At 42.0% G+C, this 19,164-nt stretch overlaps 1 protein-coding gene across 1 annotated transcript in view; it reads left to right on the forward strand.

Annotated features, from left to right (window-relative positions):
- The window catches only part of LOC133010310 (uncharacterized), a 38,681-nt gene that overhangs the window by 6,840 nt on the left and 12,677 nt on the right, over positions 1–19,164 (forward strand). The window contains exons 3-7 of the mRNA XM_061077847.1: positions 7,158–7,256; positions 8,794–8,924; positions 14,180–14,288; positions 14,967–15,157; positions 15,242–15,317. Of these exons, the coding sequence (XP_060933830.1) occupies positions 7,158–7,256; positions 8,794–8,924; positions 14,180–14,288; positions 14,967–15,157; positions 15,242–15,317 (606 nt within the window). The remainder of the gene's footprint in view (positions 1–7,157; positions 7,257–8,793; positions 8,925–14,179; positions 14,289–14,966; positions 15,158–15,241; positions 15,318–19,164) is intronic.

Genomic DNA, 19,164 nt, shown 5'->3' on the forward strand with positions numbered 1-19,164 from the left:
CGAGAAGTCGCTCCAGGCCTCAATTTGGCATCTGGGAAAGTTGGCTTGACTCCAAAACCGTGGTCACCCGGTGCTTATTACTCATTAAGCCTCATCGGAGGCCGAGTGGGTGCAGGCTGGGTGGGTGCTGGGTGTGGGGGGGGGGCTGCGGAGCTCGCAGATTACATGTTGTTGTTTTTGTCGATGTTCTAGTTTCGAAGCAGAGACGAGAAACTGAACGAGTTCGAAAGTCTCATCATCCGTCTGCTTTTTTTTTTCCTGCAGAGATGGAGAAAATGGTAAATTGATTATAATGAGTTTTGGTTTTTTTACTTCCATGAAAAATCAAGCTTAAGAGTGGAAAATTTGGTTTGAGGCTCATTTGACTAATTCATTCACAGTTTTGTTTTTAAATTACACTTTCTCTGAGTTTAAAACTTTCAAAAAGCAGTTAAACAAATCTTTGCCAAACATGTTTAATTAGATATGATGATGTGGTACTGCAGAAATCTGAATACTGAGGAAATTATTAGTTTAGTAAACAGCAACCGAAAAGGGAATTAATATCCGAAAATCTAAATATGACCTCTACAGTTATATGTGGATGCTGGTGAAGGATTTAAGAGTTGAGGTCATTCCGGTGTTTTATCTTCATCTTGACAAATGAAAATATAACGTAATAATCCAGAATATAATGCTACGTGTAAATCAGTTTTTTGTTTACATCACAAAGTCTCTCCTGATCCTTCTTCTTAGAAACGATGCCTCCTCTCCAAACTTTGTATTCTTTCGGTTTCACTACGATAAAAACATCAACAAGTCACATCTCTCGGACTCTGAACTGTTCTGTTCTCGTGGGTTTGATCAGACACAACGTGGACTTGGCTCCAGGAGCAGGTTAAAGTCTGTTTAACACATTTGGAGATTTGTGTTTTCTCGTCCAGCTCCTCTGGATAACTTCTGGATGAGTTCAGGGTTAAACTCTACCGATAAGATATAAACACGGCATCACGTGGCTGCAGGGACTGAACATTGATCTGCTTCAATCTGCTTCATGCTTCAGCTCTAAACATCATCTGTGGCCATACAAATGACAGGGAATAACTCATGAAGTCAATTTGGCAGCGATCAGTAGATTCTGATCATTTCCTTAAACGTCTTTTTGACATTTTCCCTGTTTTCCCCCGGGACAAACTCATGTTTCTATATGAAAACAATCTTTACCTGTCTGCTCCTGTATGTTCATGTCTACCTGTCCACCTTCCACCTGTCCTCATTCCACCTGTCTTCCCTTCCACCTGTCTCTCCTTCCACTTGTCTTTCCTTCTACCTGTCAAACTCACGACAGCTCTTCATTCCATCTTTTATTCCCGGCCAAGTCTCTGGGAGGAGTTCAGCCCGGCCCTGAGAGCAGCTTTGTGCCAAACCTATAAAAAAAACCTGTGTTACGACTTTAATTAACCTTGTTGTGTTGGAAAATGACCTAGATTGTGTCTAATATGTTGTTAAGCATATACTGATCGTTGACAACATGATTCTCGATGTTGTTTTGAACATTTCCATGGTAACGGAGACTTCCACCAATCAGAGACTTCTCTTATTTTCTTAAACCCTGTTGATATCACACAGACGTGTTCCCTCGGATGGTTAGAGTATTCTGTCTGATCCAGATCTCTATTCAGATCATGAATCTGTAGAAATCTGGATCTGCTCAGTTTAACCTTGTGTTCAGATAAAGTGTCTGAGACTCAACTTCCTGATACTTCTTTATCTGGATCGTTTTTCTGTCACATCATCTCTTCTCTTACTAGGTTGGTCAGGACGAGACTAAAGTCTGGAACATGATATGAAGAATTCCTCCCACGTTCATGTTCTTTTCTTCTTTTTGTTCAGTTTTAAGTAGTGTGAGCGAGCGAGAGAGCGAGAGAGAGAGAGAGAGACTCGTGTAACAGTTAAATACAGAGGAACTGGTTCGGTTCGGCCTCATTTAACACGACCACAGAGCAAATACAGGAGAATCTTTTATTCACCGCATCATTAAACACAGATGAACTGGTTCCACTGTTTTAACACTGGTGTTTGTTAAGAGGCGGAGTCACCTGAGCCGCCGCCCCCTTTTCAACCCGCTGCACGATCCAGTTTGGATTAAGACGATCCGGTGAAACCGATCTGTCTGATTCCTCCGACGGGACAGTGAACGTCACGTGAGGCTTATTTAAATTCTGAATCCTGCTGCAGATATCAGAATTTACAAAGAGACAAATATACAGTTACACAGAGACTGGAGTTTGTGTTTCACGTCTTCGTCTTCTACGTGTCCTCCTCCTCTTCTTCATCCTGAGATATTTGACTGACTCTGACACTTGTTCTCACATCCAGAACCTCTGGGACATTTCAGGAAACTCTCTGGAGTTCAGAGCAGGTCTGAGAGCAGCTGATGGTTTTCCATTCCTTCAGATGTGTTTTGATCTCAGACTCTGGAACCTCGTCCTCGAGCTTCAGGGTCAAACTCACACATCTGCTGGAAAGTGTGAAACCAGAATCCTGGAGGCTGTTAAACCTCCTCCTGAAGTTTTTCCTAAAGAAAAGCAGCTTGAAGCTTAAATCATTCTTAGTTTCACAAATAGACTTTTATTTTTTGGTTTGACATATTGAAGTAGTAAAGTAGTGGGTGTTTTTCCATTTGATTTTTCATTGTTTTAGAGGAAAGGACGTAGAAAGTTTGATTTGAGTTTTTATATAAAAATGTTAATTTAGTTCCTGATAATATATTGAAGAAAATGATTTTTACACTTCACAGATTTGCCAAAAATCATAAAATACAAAGTTATTATCAAGATATAAAAGAAAAAGTCATTTATTGTGAGATTTAATGTAAAATGTTGTTTGTGAATCCATATAGTTTCTACAGGGCAGTGAAAAGTAGTTTCCATCATAATCAATCTTTAATGGAACCAGTTGTTCTCTCCCAGTTTAAAGCTCCTACTGGTTCAAAGTACGCTTCGCACACAAGGTGACATTCCACGGCCGTGAGTCACCTGCAAGGCATGCTGGGTAAGGGAGTTCCGCGGCGTGCTTCTCCGCACACAGGTCGTTCTGCTGAGTAAGGATGTGTAGTCATCATGATGGTGCAACTACATCCACCTCTGACTTTTCTATCAGTTCAAAAGATTCTGATGATAAGATCGGACTTTGTGGTTTTGTTTTTCAAAGTTTTATTGTATCAGGAAATATTATTAACCTCTAGGAAGTTTTTCAACAAATATTATTTCACCTGGAGTTTGTAGATTCGTTAATTCAACTTCTGTAGAAAGATCAGTTCACAGAAAGTTTCATGTTCGTGTTCACCAGAGGAAGTACACTCATCATGTTCAGTAATTGCTTGTTGCATAAAGGTCTCTGAGTGTGTGTGTGTGTGTGTGTGTGTGTGTCTGTGTGTGTGTGTGTGTGTCTGAGTGTGTGTGTGTGTGTGTGTCTGTGTGTGTGTGTGGGAGGTTCCACACCTCATACCTGCCAGCTTATCAAGGTGTGGACTTGGCGATGTGACACCGTCCTCGGGCCTCACCCAGTCACACCCTGGGGAGGGAGGGGCTCCTCTGTCATGGGTTGGTGGGTGGGGGGGGCAGGGGGTGGGGTGGATCCCTGTGGCCCCGCCTCCGGTTAAGTCGTGGTTTATTTAGTCTTAAGTCGACCTGACTGGACGTGTCATCGTGTTTATGTTTTCTATAACGTCATTGTGTTTACACAGACTTTAGTTTTGTCTGGATTTAAAGTCTATAATTGGACAATTAGTTGGTTTAATACGTTTTATATATAGCATGAAGACACACACACACACACACACACACACACAGGCACAGTAGATATACTATCCTGTTTAGTAAGTACACACAAGTCAACACACATTACTGGTTTGTACCAAGACGTTTCATCAGGAGCTGCAGGAAAAGTTTAGACTTTATTTCACTACATTCTGAAAATCTGCTTAGAACTTGAATGTAGCACACACACACACACACACACACACACACACACACACACACACACACACACACACACACACACACACACACACACACACACACACACACAGGTTGAGTAAACTGATCAGTCAGGCACAGAACTCTCCGGCCGGATATTAACTAACAAACTCACATTCAGGTCAGTGGGGGGGGGGGGGGTCGTAGTTAGGGTCATCTCCATGTACACAGTGGTGAAGCCCACACACACACACACACACACAGAAACCCCCTGTGGTCTCAGTTGTGAGTCTGTGTGTCATCATGAACTCGTCTCTCTCTCCTGCAGTGAGTATTCTAGAAACTTTACTTTTTAAAGCATTGGAGAGAAAGGGAAGTCCTCAAATATTTGTTAGTTTTATTAATTTAACTGTTCATTTTAAGTGAGTTAACTTATTCTTGTCTTTATAAAGCCGTAGCATTGTTTTTAAACAGCATTAATACTCGTACGTTTCACCACAGTTAACCTCTGAGAAGTGTTGAAGATTGTTTTATTCATTTCGTCATCTTCTATGGGGGACCATACATGACTCAAGTATAAATAAATAAATACAGAAATGTATAAATAAATAAAAAAGGAAATACAGAAATGAATACAGAAATAAATAAATAAATACGTTAATAACAACAGAAATGTCTAAATAAATGTCTTAAATATATTTCCACATTTATTTATTTATTTCTGTATTTATTTATATATTTATTTATTTATATATTCATACTTCAGTCATGTATGGTCCTCAATAGTCTCCGCGCTGGAGGAACATGAATATTTATAGTTTATTCATAAGTGAAGTCGTCTTTTTAAAACCTTAATATTTGATAGTTTTATTAATTTAATGGTTGATTTTAAGTGAGTTAACTTATTCTTGTCTTTATAAAGCCGTAGCATTGTTTTTAAAAAGCATTAATACTCGTACGTTTCACCACAGTTAACCTCTGTGAAGTGTTGAAGTTTGTTTTATTCATTTTGTCGTCTCGTGAATAACTTTATTCCTTTTAACAACTACATTCGGATCATTTGCATGTTTTGCTTCTTCTCGGTTTAATGCACAGAACTGTTTTGTTCAGGTTGAGCTTCGGTGACACAAACTCACACAAATCACATTCATACACGCCGCTAATTTGTTTTCCCAATTATGATTTGCGCGGGGGGGAAACAATTTGGAAAAAACAAACGAGCAGAATAGAAACATCATCTGCAGCAGCCGGGGTCAGAGCGTCTAACGAGGAGAGAATCACCGCAGCCCACGTCCACCAGGCAGCGCTCTGCTTTATAATGAGACTCCTCTGGTTCTTCTCTGAATCCCCCCCCGCTCAAACACCGGATCCGACCGGTTCTGTGTGTGGAAGCTGCTCCGGGCTCCTGTCGGGTCACGTGACCTCCCTTAGAGAGAATCAAACACAGAGCCACTTGTTTTACGTTTCATTAAATCAGACGCCAGCTCCGAGCCGCGGACCCCCGGCCCACTCGAGCCGCGGACCCCCGGCCCACTCGAGCCGCGGCTGCTTCCACTCGTCTGGAGATAATTACCTGTTGTCCATCTGTAGTGTTTCTATACGGAGAGATTGTTTTCCCTCTCTGAGACGAACATGGTCGTGGGCGGGACACTTCCTCCGGCTGAGGGTCGGCTCGGGAGGAACACGTCACATGATCGATCCTCATCCTCAGAACCAGACTCTAACGGTTCTGATCGTTCTGCACTTTGGTTCTTTATGGTTTCACTTTCCTTTGGAAGCTTTTCAGACAATTCTAGATTATTGAGTTTGTGTTTATACTTCTGTTCTTCTAATTCTGCCGCCACTCAGAAGGTAGAAGTGAATTCTCCTCTCGGACGCCACCTCGGCACAGAGCAGCTGTTCAGGTGGAGGTGATTTCCATAGATATATATTTATATAAAGACTAGATGTCTCGTCTGCGATGCCGGCCAACGGATACGAACGTCCGCACACGGCGGCCATCTTGCTAGGGGGCAGCTCGCTCACCCATAACATTGTGTTGGTAGTGGTAAATAACCATAACTTGCTCAATTTTTAACCGATTTTTAAACGATCTGGTTTGTTATAAATGTCAGAGATGTAGATATGACACTGTGTACTTATGAATAATTTTTATTTTCTAAAAGAAAAAATGAATAATTTATGCAGTGTCATAACTACATCTCTGACGTTTATAACAAACCAGATCGTTTAAAAATCGGTTGAAAATTGAGCAAGTTATGGTTATTTACCACTACCAACACAATGTTATGGGTGAGCGAGCTGCCTGTAGCAAGATGGCCGCCATGTGGTGACGTCCGGCTCCGTTGAACGAGACATCTAGCCTTTATATATAAATCTATGGTGATTTCAGTCTGGGTGGAACTGGTTCAGGATCAGACAAATCTGGGCGAAGTCACAACAGTGTCACACAACAGATAAGAGATATTATCTACACATGCTTCAACATGAATTATGACAAAAGGCATTTCACAGTTTATTCTTAAGAAAACCAAAAGTTTCCCGGTTTGATCAACGGCTTCTTACAGAGATTTGACTTTCACCGTAATTTTGAACCATTTTTCCTTCAGAGCTAAATATCTGGGTTTACCTCTTATATCAAATATAAAAATAATGATACAGTTTGATGTTTTATATCCATTGGAATTATTAAATACTTGACGTTAGTAGATGAATTTATAAATAATCCAGTGGTGAATGAATGAGAAGTCGCAGCAGAAGCTTTTACTTGTATCGACCACATGTTGAAAACAGTTTTTCATAAACCTTTGTGATCGTGTGTCCAGTTGTGTCCAGTCAGCTTTATTTATGGCTCAGGGGTTAGAGTGGGTTGTCCTCCTACCATGGGGTCGGCGGTTCGATCCCCTAGATGCTCGGTGTGACACTTTCCCCGGGTCACAAACTGTTAGATGTTTTATTTTACTGCTTTACACCTGCAGTCTGCTCAGCCTGTGGTTCCTGTCTCTCTCCATTCCACACCGATGAAAAAGTTCGTCCAAGAATCACAGCGGCGTGTTTGGCTCATCGGGTGTTGCCCTAATTCCGTCTGACGTTTGCGTCTCGACATTCAAGCAGAAACAATTTGTCGCATGTCGTTGTTATGACAACAGTGTGAGAGGAAATCAAATAGTGAAACTCTTCTGTGTCTGTGTTGTAAAGTCTCCAGAGATCCAGAGACACACTGAGGACGTTTCTGAGGACAAAGTTCAGCTGAGAGAAGAGGACGTGCTGCTGTCTCCCGTCTCTGAGAACCACCTGGTAAATACTGGAAATCTCTTTATTAACATTCATACAGAAAATGGGTTATAAACCAGTCATCAAATCAAGAATATAAGTTCAAATAATAGGAATAATGTATTGTCTCTTTCCTGAAGTGGGAGTCAGCTGTTTTCTTTTTGTTGTGTTGTTTTTAAACCTTGGGTCTTTGCTTCGGGGCGAATTGCTCGACGCTGCTCAGACCACATTCCTCCCAACAGGTGGTTTTCAGCAGCTTCATGTGCTTTGCTTGATTCTTCTCTTTGTATCTCAGAGGGAATCTGTGGAATCTGCCTGTTTCTCTCTTGTCCTTCGTTCTCTCTTTCTCCTTTCACGCGTTTTGTCGGTGTCTCCAGAGGCTGCGTTCAGACAGGCAGCTTGAATCCCGTTCACTGTCCTGCTCTGGGTGTCAAGTGTCTTTTAATTATGAGAAATACAAACGAAGCACTGAAGACAAAATCAAATTAAACCTGTGTTTTTGAAATTATCCTCAGTGAGTTTAATGTCAATGCACAGAAGTTATACAAATCAAATTTAAATCAAGTATCACAAAGAGCTTAAAGTACATTTGTCAGGTCGAACTTTTATATTATCTAATTATCCAAAGTCAAATAAATATCCTAAGACAAAAGCAGCAGTTGATGTTTTGATCTCGTAAAAACACTGTGCTTTCTGTAATCTCCCAAATATTATTATTTTGTTGATTTATCAATCGATATATATGACACACAGACACACACACACACACACAGATATACAGACATACAGACCTACAGACAGACACTCACACACACAGACAGACACACAAACACACACACACACAGACAGACAGACACACACACAGACAGACAGATCATAATGTTCTTCCAGGATGACTCAGCTCTCTCGTCTCCCAGTCGCTCTCTCACTCCGTCACCTCGACGAGTTCAGACGAGTCACATCAGATTTAAGTTCTTTCAACTTCATCTCAACTTGTCATGTCCTCCTTTTGTTTCCCCCTCTCCTCTTTCCATCTCTCTCCTCCTCTCCCTCCTCCTCTTCCTGCTGAGTCATCACTCTCTCCTGTTGGACTCAACACGTTGTTATGTGTGTCAAAGTGAATCAGTAGATGAGTATAGATCCTTTCTGACATTAAATACTCTCCAGACTGAAAAGCATGACGATGACTAATTGAACATCAGTTTAATTTGTTTTGTCTTTTTATTGTCAGCTTCTTTTTTCATTGAAATTCACAGTTTTCCTTTTCACCCTGGTTTGGGTTTGTCTTTCAGAAACATATTTATATATATATGAATATCTCTTTAAATCCTGTAGAACTGACAGTGGTCAAAAGCTTTATTACATTCACTCTCTGAAAACAGCCACTTCCAGCTGTTGAGTCTGGATTTCTGCTTCTTCAGATGCTGATATTATGGAAATATCGGATTGATATATATAAATATACTATAGATTACTGTCATATTAAGCTACCTATGGCTCAGTCAACCACCAGGGGCTCGTCCCACCTGCTGTAACTGGTCCCGTCTCCTGCTGTGCTCAGGGATCGGTGAGTGAGGAGAACACAGGAAGTGAAGGACTGTGGAGGTTTGCTGTTTGGAGTGAGGTGCTGACCTTTGACCTCCTGCAGCTGCGGAGACAGACGGAGGACGAGCTCGGCAACTTACACACACAGTGAGTCAGCGATTATGGACGCAGATATTGTACAGAACGAATGAGAGTGCATCAGTAGATACAGACGGGCGACTGGCAGAACATCTGGGACACAGACGCCGCCATCTTGTGCCAATGAGTCGGCGCCTGTGCAGGTTTTATCTTGGTTTGGAATCGAGGTGTTGCCGATAAACGCTCTTGACCAATCATGACTCAGGCTCAGCTTTCAATCACGTCGTTTCATCCCGTTTCACAGCATCAAATAATAATAATAATCATCTCATGACTCAAATGATAGATTCTGTATTAACACGCACCGAACAACCGTCTCTCTCCTCCTGCTTCCGTCCATCTTGTCCTCTCTCCTCCTCCTTCTTCGTCTTCTGATGATTCTGCTCCGCGAGGCAAAAATCAGTTCCCGGTGAGACGGAGGTGTTTTGTGGAATCAGCAGCGTGACCTGTGGTGTTTGAACATGTGAGTGGGAGGCGGCTCCGTGTCGGTTTGTCACAGAGCTGAAAACCAACGGCTGGAGTTTCCTGGTATCTCGTAACAGCAGCAGGTTCTGCTCGGCTGGAGGAAACAACAGGATTCGGCCTGTCTGTGTGTGTCTGTGTGTGTGTGTGTGTGTGTGTGTGTGTGTGTGTGTGTGTGTGTGTGTGTGTGTGTGTGAGAGCTTGTGTGTGTGTCTGTGTGTGCGACATGCGTGTGTGTGTGTGTGTGAGAAAGCGTGACTGATGTGAGAAAACGAAAGTGAATGATTCTTTTATGCATTTGAGGCTGTAGTTGTGTGTTTTTGTACATTTTGGTTGGTCCTCACAGTTTCAAAAGGCTGTTTGATGGTTATATAAATAGTCGTATATATTGTGGTATATATGTTACAGGCGTCTCTGTGAAATTAATATCATCAGATCTTGTTGGATGGTCCAGCAGCCGGTGAAGCTTTAACACATCTCAGCATAAATCTCTCTTCCTGCGTTTGTCTCGTTTTTTGTTTTTGACCGAACTTGTATCGAGATCCTTTCTGAGACTTTTTTGCTGAGACGGTGATTTGTGGTGAATTCTCCGGATCCCGGTGCTGAGGCCACGGCGAGCTGGTCCTCGGCCGCTGCCTCACCCTGTCGGTTTCCTAATCGCTGTTCTCGTGCCACGACGAGCAGTTTGGCACAAAGACACAAGTCAACCGGTCTCACTTCTGTCAAAACCCCGACAAGCTGCAACACATCTCAGGATTCAAGGTGTGCGAGCAGACTCACACCCAGCACACACACACACACACACAGACACACACAGACACACACACTGGTCTGATCATATCCCGGCAACCCAACCGTTATCGCCAAGACCCATCAGGTCCTGTGGCAGCTGGGATGAAAGTCTTAACGAGCGGAGATGAGTCGCTCTCTAATAAAAGCTCTGACAAGTCAGGTTTCCCAACACGACCCCCCCGCCCCTCCCCCCCGCTCGTGTCCTCTGGGCTTTACTGGAAGAAGAAGACGTCACCCTGCTTTCATTTCACCGGGGTTTTCCTCGGCTTCTTGAATGGAAGCTTAACACTGAGTTCTGTGCTTCTGGGAAAGAGGACGGAGCTGAGACTCGAAGACCGATGGAGATAAAAACTTGTTTCAGGTTCTCAGTGGATCACAAGCTGCTTTCACTTCAGCAACTTCTGGAAACCGACTCTTTGCTGCAGCTCGACTTCTTTGTCGAGATAATAAAACTCTTCTCCCACAACAGAGAGAGGATTTAATCCCAGTCGTCTCTAAGGTTCTTTTGCAGCAAACTTTTCCTGCAGCCATGTTGAGCAGCATCATGTGAAAGCAGCTGAAGAGGAAACAACACAAAGTACAGTCACAATTATATTTTACACACTTTATAATCCACTTATAATCCAAGTTCTTCCAGTTAAAACCAAACCACAGAGAGTAAAGCTGCTTTCAGACCTGAACTGATTCTGCACATTGTCCTGAAATGTATGTGAGAAGGAAAACGTCCGAAACTGGAAGAACACAAAAATCTCAGGATGAAGAAGAGGAGCAAACATGAAGAAGACGCCGAGGAAGATGTCAACTTGGAAACCGTCTTCGAGAAAAATGTATTTAACATTTACTTTGTTGGTTTGGTTCATGTCCCATCTGCCAACATGGAGCAGGCAATGTTCATGACCTTAACTACAGCCAGCCACCAGGAGGCGATCAAGATGATTTGACTCAATTTGTCGTCTTAATTTAACTCTGCAGTTCCCCTTAAGGCCACTAGGTGCTGCTCTGTGGAAACTGTATTGAAATGCATAGGAACCGAGTTCTCAGGTGTTTGTGTTGCTTTTGTTTTCTTTGGAGCTCGATGAATCTTAACTGAATTTAAAATAGACGGTGTCACAGGGAACTCCTCCTCCTCATAAATCCACTTTGTTATTAATACTGGAAACATCCAGATCAACTGGTCGTTTTAATAACCGAAGATGTTTCTCTGTCAACACCAGAGTCCGCCCTGCTCCGCTGAGGTGCGCTTGTTGTCTCAACGTCCTGCTGGTGGAGGAGGAGACAATCAAACAAACATTAATCTAGAACAGAACCAGTAACCTTTAGGTTTGTCTGGTTGAGGCTCCGCAGCTACTTCAGAATTATTCCTGTTTATGAACAGAGTGAAGTGAGAAACGGTTTATCTGCAGAAAGTTCACAACTTTTCAAAATAAAAGCCCTGTAATTTAGCAGGAGTAAAGAGAAATGGTCGCCTGTTTGTTGAATTTTATTAATCGTGTGTCCAAATCGCACCAAACTCGGCAAAACTCTTCCCATGGCTGCTGAGATCAAACGTACCAAGCGTGGATTCGATCAGATGAATGTTTATTTGTGAATTCAGACCAACAGACATTTGTGGAATCAGGTGATAAATGAAAACTGCCACAAGCAGCAGGTTGAGGAGGAGATTGTGTCTGATGGAGACGGATGAGATCAGTTCTCTGAGGTGTTTTCCCACAGAGAGAGAAACTGAATCACAGAGAAACTGAAACACAGAGAAACAGAAACACAGTCTCTCATCTGGCTCCTCCATGAGAGTTCCTCTCGCTGCCAACACCAACAGGCGGAGCAGCAGTTTGGAAAACACCCAGCTGACCTCTGCCGACCCCGCCCCCCCGTAATCTGCTCCTCCTTCTTCATGTCTTCTGATAACGGAGCCGGTTAACAAGGAGCAGGAGGAGCAGGAGGAGGAGCTCGTTGATTTACAGTTTCCTGTTAACTTCGTTTCCTCCTGTGGGACGACAGCAGCCCAGAGGTTAGAGGTCAGAGGTCACGCTGATCTGGGAACAGACGATGACGTGTGGTCATGAACTATTGGTCAGAAAAACAGGAGGATGATGAAGATGATGATGATGATGATGAAGATGATGATGATGATGAGTAACCAGGTCTTGTTCCCTTGGTCTCCTGCTGCCATGGTTCCTCTGAGCAAGGCACTGTCCTCCTCCTCCTCCTCCTCCTCCTCCTCCTCCTCCTCCTCCTCCTCCTCCTCCTCTTCCTCCTCCTGCCAAAGCATTTTGTTTATTCTACACATTCCTCTCCTTTTTTTTTTCCTCCTCTGAACTTTTCCTCCTTCAACTTGTTCGTCTTATTTTCCTTCCTGAGTCGTTGGTTTATTATTTTCATTCCACTCCTTTTCATCCTTTTGACCTTTTTTCACGAATATCTCTCCGTCCCTCCTCCTCCTCCTCCTCCTCTTCCTCCTCCTCCTCCTCCTCCTCCTCCTCCTCCTCCTCCTCCTCCTCCTCCTCCTCCTCCTCCTCCTCCTCCTCCTCTTCCTCTTCCTCCTCCTCCTCCTCCTCCTCTTCCTCTTCCTCTTCCTCCTCCTCCTCCTCCTCCTCCTCCTCCTCCTCCTCCTCCTCCTCCTCCTCCTCCTCCTCCTCCTCCTCCTCCTCCTCCTCCTCTTCCTCCCCCTTCTCCTCCTCCTCCTCCTCTTCCTCCTCCTCCTCCTCCTCCTCTTCCTCCTCCTCCTCCTCCTCCTCCTCCTCCTCCTCCTCCTCCTCCTCCTCCTCCTCCTCCTCCTCCTCCTCCTCCTCCTCTACAATCTTTACCTGCTTCAGTTTTTCCACCGCACAGAAACCCTCAGAACTCTCTCGTTCCTCTCTCACCTGCTGTTCTCTCTGTCACAGAGGTTTAGTGCCTCCTGGTGGACGGATGCTTCACTACACTCTGATGACTGAGTGCCTTTCTTCTGCTGCGCTGTAATAATGTTATTAATATGAGACATTTTCAAAATAAAACCCTCAGACACATCTTCTTACTTCAGTCTTCTCCTGACATGTTTTAACTAACGATTGTTTCTTAATACTGATTCTTTCATTTAGTTTTAAACATTGATTTGCTCTTATGTGAAACACACATTGTATGCATGATTTGTGCTTTATAAATACATTTATCATCATTATTCATATTATTAAAATATGATATGCTCCTGAACTGTAGTACTAATACTGTAACAAGTAGTACTGCAGTGTCCTCGTTGAGTGTAACTTCTGTTGCGACTGGTTTTTACAGATATTTATATCTCTTATTATTAGAAAAACAACACAATTCCTGGAAATAAGGACAAAGAAGTCAAATAGATTAGGAAAATAAAAAATATAGAGAGAAGTTACTTCATATTTAGAGTTAGGACAACTTGTGTAGTTTATATATATTCACTTGTTTCCTTCATCGGTTACTGATGTGCTATATCCACTTACCCCAGCTGGACTGAAATCCATTAATAGTCACAGAAATTTTCTTCATGGTTTCAAAAAACATCGGCAATTCTGGCTGTAAACATTTTTGTGTTATAACAAAAACTATAAACTGCAGTTGCTCTGGACTTGTAGATTGTAGCAGTGTTCACATTTCACACTGTAGCTCAGTGTTCTCTGTGGTGAGTTTGTGGTTTTCAGTCTTTGAACATGGATTATTAATCTCTGACTCAGGATCTGATGTTCAGCTCCGTGTGTGTCTATGAAAACTCGGTGGTGTTTGTTGAAGGTGCGAACGCTGTCACGTTGAACCGGGTGAACGCAGGTCGAGCGTTTGATGTGGGAACGCTGCTGGTTTGTGGTTTTTAAAGCTGCAGACGGGAGAGAAGGTGCTTGGAGGGAGGGTTGATGGTTCAAATCCCAAAACCACGTCTACGTTTGTCCCTGGACAACGTCTCTTTACACAAAAGTTCCAGATGAAATGAGACAATGTAGATGTTACAGTACAAAAGTTGAGCTTTTTATAAACTAAAGTTTTCCGTGTTTGTTTGTTTTCAGACTGTTTCAGATCGAAGGTCGTCGGCAGCTTCTGACCTCTGAACTGTTTCATCTTCACCAGAGGAAGAAACAGCTCGAACAGGAAGTGAACTCCAGGCGTCAGACGAGTGTGAGTGACACAGCAAAATACAGCATGTGACAAAGCTAGATCAAATAAGAAGATTTATATAGTTCTTTTAAAATACATCAAATGCAATTCAAATAATTTAAAATAGATGAAAAATTAGGTAAACATTCAGATTTAAACACTAAATTCAATTCATAGTGATCAATATTTGAAAAAACAAACTTCAAAGAGAGTTAAGATAATCAAATATTTATAATCAACTGCAATAACGTTTTATCTACTCATTCATTTATTTCACTGTAAACCTACTTTTATTAACTTGGGTTTCCAACTTAATAATTGAAGTCAAATCACTTATTTTTTATCGGTTTTAGCAGCTTCATTAAAACAAGTCCGTCTAGAATAGTTATTTTACTCTAAATTTTACTAAATTTTGTTGAATTTAACTGCCTTGAAAAAAGTAAAAGCGGATAAAAAGTTATGTTTACTTCATATTTACTTTTTAATTTTGCTGTATTTAAGAGAAGAAAGATAAGAATGATTACCTAAGATGATTATTTTATATTTGAACAATAAGACAAAACAATCATATGATTAAAATACTCTTAACTCTTCATAATTTTCTTCTAATTTTTTTAACTAAGCAAACAGCTGGAGTGTTGCTCAGTGTCATCTAAGTTTGACGTGTTATTAAAACGTGTGGTTTCATATTCTCTGCAGTTCCACGTGTGCGCTTATCGGGAGCTCCAGGCCTCCATCACCGAGCGTCTGGTCCAATCAGAGGAGCTGGTGTTCCAGGAGGAGGCTGTGATCTCCCTCCGTCAGCTGCTGAGTGAAGACCTGCTCCGGTACCAGGAAGAGAGCGAGAGACTGAGACTCTTCACCCAGAAGATCCTCAGACTGTCCCTCAGGTACCAGCTCCACGTCCTCAGGGAGACAAGAGACAGAGTTCGTCTTTGAGTCTGAGTTTAGAGCTGATGATGTTTCTCCTTCAGGTCGGACGGAGAAGAAACGTTTCCTAACAGACGGAGCGACCGCTGCATGCAGGGAAAGACCCAAGAAAACAACATGGTACAGTCCAACTCCACGTCTCTAATCCTCCTCTGTTCTCTCACCGCTTCAGGTTTTCATTTCTCATTTGTGTCTTAATCGAACATGAAAATCAGACAAAACGTCTCTGAGGCCAAACAAAAAAACCAATCACACCTAAGTCCGTCTGTACGAGTCAGAGCAGAGACCGTAAGTGAAGATGGACGACGGGTCAGATCCTTTAAAGTGAAGCCAAAGGGTCTCAATCGCCCCCTAGTGGCTGAGTGGTTGCAGTACAGGTCAGAAACTCAGGTGTAAACGGGACATGAGCCAAACTAAAAGTCAAAATACACCTTTAAATATTGTGATGAGTTTATCGGCCGTTGAATATTCAGACTGTGGCTCCAAAAGCTCAAGATGGCTGCGTTCTTATGTCCAGGATGTTTTGGCTTCATTTTCTGTTCACCTACAGGAAGTGGAGACGTGTCGTCCATCTTTATTTACAGGATTTGGTTCAGTGGCTGAATCTTCAGTCAAGCTTTTAAACAACAAATATCGGTAAAGTCAAATAATAAACAACAAAAATGAAACTGCTCAGTGCAATTTGGTTGTAGGAAAATAGGGTGGCTGTGTGTGTATATGTGTGTGTGTGTGTGTGTGTGTGTGTGTGTGTGTGTGTGTGTGTGTGTGTGTGTGTGTGTGTGTGTGTGTGTGTGTGTGTGTGTGTGTGTGTGTGTGTGTGTGTGTGTGTGTGTGTGTGTGTGTGTGTGTGTGTGTGTGTGAGTGCGTGTGTGTGTCTGGCATTGGTCCAGCTGTTGTCAGTCTTCCTCAGACAGTCGGAGTAGAGACAGAGGAAACATCTGCCTGCTCGTCTGGCTCTGTCTGTCACACACACACACACACACACACACACACACACACACACACACACACACACACACACACACACACACACACACTGAACACACACACACACATTCTCTCTCTCTCTCTCTCCCTCTTCTTCCATCTTTTCCCAAAAAAAGAAAAAAACCTCCCATAATAAACTGACACAGTTGTGACAGGAGACATCGAGGGAAGGAACCTGGTTTGAGTCTTATTAGAACAGGAAGCTGTCAAAGTGTCAGCGGCGTTTAACTCGTGAAGCTGAAACTCGAGCGACCGGCTGCCAGCGAGCTCGTCTCCGCTCGCAGACACAACGCCGGCGTCGACAACATCGCCCGCAATCATTAAAGAATAAATAAAACAGATTCTTCATTAAGGGTTTTAAAGTGAAACTGCGACAGAGAGCCAGTGTTTGGGTTTAACAGCTGCTGCGGGTGAATTCATTCTCCATCGGTTTTTAGTGGATAATTAAGAATAAACAGGAGAAAACGTCACTCGTCCACTGGAATCCAGATGTTTTCTGTCCGTCTGAAACATTCAAGCTTTAACTGACGGAACCGAATTTACTGTAAATGTTTCTCGACTCATTTTTAAAAAAACAAACAAACGTCTCCTTTTACCAGATACAACCCAAAAGGATTTTAACATTATTAACAGTATTTACCGGAATAAACAGACTTCAGTTTATTTGCAGGTTTATTTCTGAGCTCATTGAACTGAAGCTTGTCACTGGTTTCACTGGTTTGACTGGTTGTAAACCGTCCTGATTCAACCAGGAGACGTCTGCACCTCAAAGTGTTAGTTCTGTAAAATCACGTGTTGGAAGTGATCACTCTTCCTGACACGCGTTACTAAACGTTACTAAATGAGTCATTAACGCTTATTAAATGTGATCTATAAAAAAACATGAAATATGCACCTGTCACCTCGTCGTTAGCTCAAAGTCCTGATGTGTTGTGATGTGGATTCAAAAGGAAATAGGTCAAGTTGTGTAAAAGTGGATTTTACAGCTGACAGACTTAAATCACTTTTTAACTCTGATCCCTGAAATAATGTTCCTCAAACAAGAGACTCAACGACTTTGTGATGTTTCTGTTTAGTGCGTTTGGTCTCGGGGGGGTGGGGGGGGGAGTGGGATTCAAACCCTCGACATTCAGACCCCGAGTCCTCGGAGCGGCTCAGTAACGTTCTCATCAGATTATTTTGGGGTTAATCCGTCAGAAAATGAGGATTTGTGTAATCGCGCATCATTTTGATTAGATCTGAATTTAATAGATTCAAATTGAATTAAGAGTTTTTTTTTGTAGATTCGCTGATCCGACACAGATTGATTAATTGTCTGAATGTGACACCGTCCAAATATTTACATCAATTAATATTAATGAATTAATTAAAATGACACATCGTCACATTTTTAAAAAAATAGCACAAACACTGAGTTCACGTACAAGACGTAGATCTGCAGTGTGGAAATAAATAATAAACCAAAAACCAAGAAATCAAACAGGAACTTTAAATGTAAACTTCAATTGTTACGTATAAAAATAACTTTATTTATATAAAACCTTTCAAACTAATCAAAGGGCTTTACAGGCTGCATAGGAAGATGTAAATACATTTAAAATGAGTTAAGATTCAGATTTAGAGACAAATGCAAACCATAGCAACTGTTATTAGAAAAACACTGATATAATATATAAAATCCACATTGACATTTCGTAAAGTAAAGATTATAAATGTATAGAAATGGTTTAAGGATGTTTTTAAAGCAGCAGCTGGATGAACGACTCAGTCACAAAATATTAAAAACGTGATAAAAGCTCTTAAATCTCTGGATCCTGGACTCAGGACTCAGGTGTGATTCTCATCAGCTGAGAACATCTGGGCTGAAAACACTTGATGCTCCTGGGAAAGTAGTTTTGGAAAAATATGTTTTGAAAACATCAGGTTGAGATGAGGAACTCTGGTGAATTTAATTGTATAATATTTAATTTGATTCGATGGGACAGATGCAGGAAGATGAAAATCTACTGTTGAATATTCACAGTATTAAAATTGAACATTTAGAGATTTTCCTCGGCTGTTTTTTTTTTGCTTTATCCTCGACCGACATATGTGGGAACTTAATAAGCTGTTTTTAATTCCTGTATTTAACGTATCACTAATAGATTTAATCATATTTAATATTTGATAAGCTTACACCACTGAAATAAAACCCGGTGGTCATTTAAGAAATTTCCCACATTAAATAATGAAAAGATTAGTTTCAGTCTGATCTGTAATAAATATTCTGATTAAGAGGATAATTATCTGTGATGTGAACGGCCTCAGAGCGCCGGGGACAGGGCGGGGGGGGGGCGGGACGGCGAGGAAGGGGCGGCGGCCCGTAGTTTAATCTCAGTCGTTTAAAGCCACGGGGCACAAACAACAACAACAACAACAACACGGGAACATATTGCCGAGCAGATTCGCCTCCGGACAAAAAGCAGCCTGAACGTTTTGCTCTCGGTCCGACTCACGACTCACGACTCACGACCGAAGCAGCTGATTGGTTCTTTCCTCTGTTGTTCTCTGACGGTTCAGCTTCAGACGGGATCAACGTGCAGCCGCTTGTTTACGTCACAAATATTTCACTGTTTCACATTGAGGTGATTTCTGTACAAACACATTTTTTGTCCTTTTTCTCCAAGTTGATTCTAATCGGTGAGAACAGATTAAACATGTTTTATTTTCCTGTCATAATAGAGAATAAAGCATCAGGGCTGTGAAATCTTCTGATTGACAGCTAGTATCGTCCAATGGGTGCAATTGCATTGTGGGAAATGTTGGATTTCAGGGATTGAGCCGTACTACAAAATAAAAGTCAGGATATCTAAGTCTAACTATTTAAAATCTTTATAAACTGTTTTGATATTTAAATAAATTACGGTGTCCTCATGTCGGGTGAAAACAGAAAAACCTCGTGAGTCTGATTCGTCGTGAACGAGCCTGAGCTCTTCTGCTC

The sequence above is a fragment of the Limanda limanda genome, chromosome 1, assembly GCF_963576545.1.
Source record: "Limanda limanda chromosome 1, fLimLim1.1, whole genome shotgun sequence".
NCBI lineage: Eukaryota > Metazoa > Chordata > Actinopteri > Pleuronectiformes > Pleuronectidae > Limanda > Limanda limanda.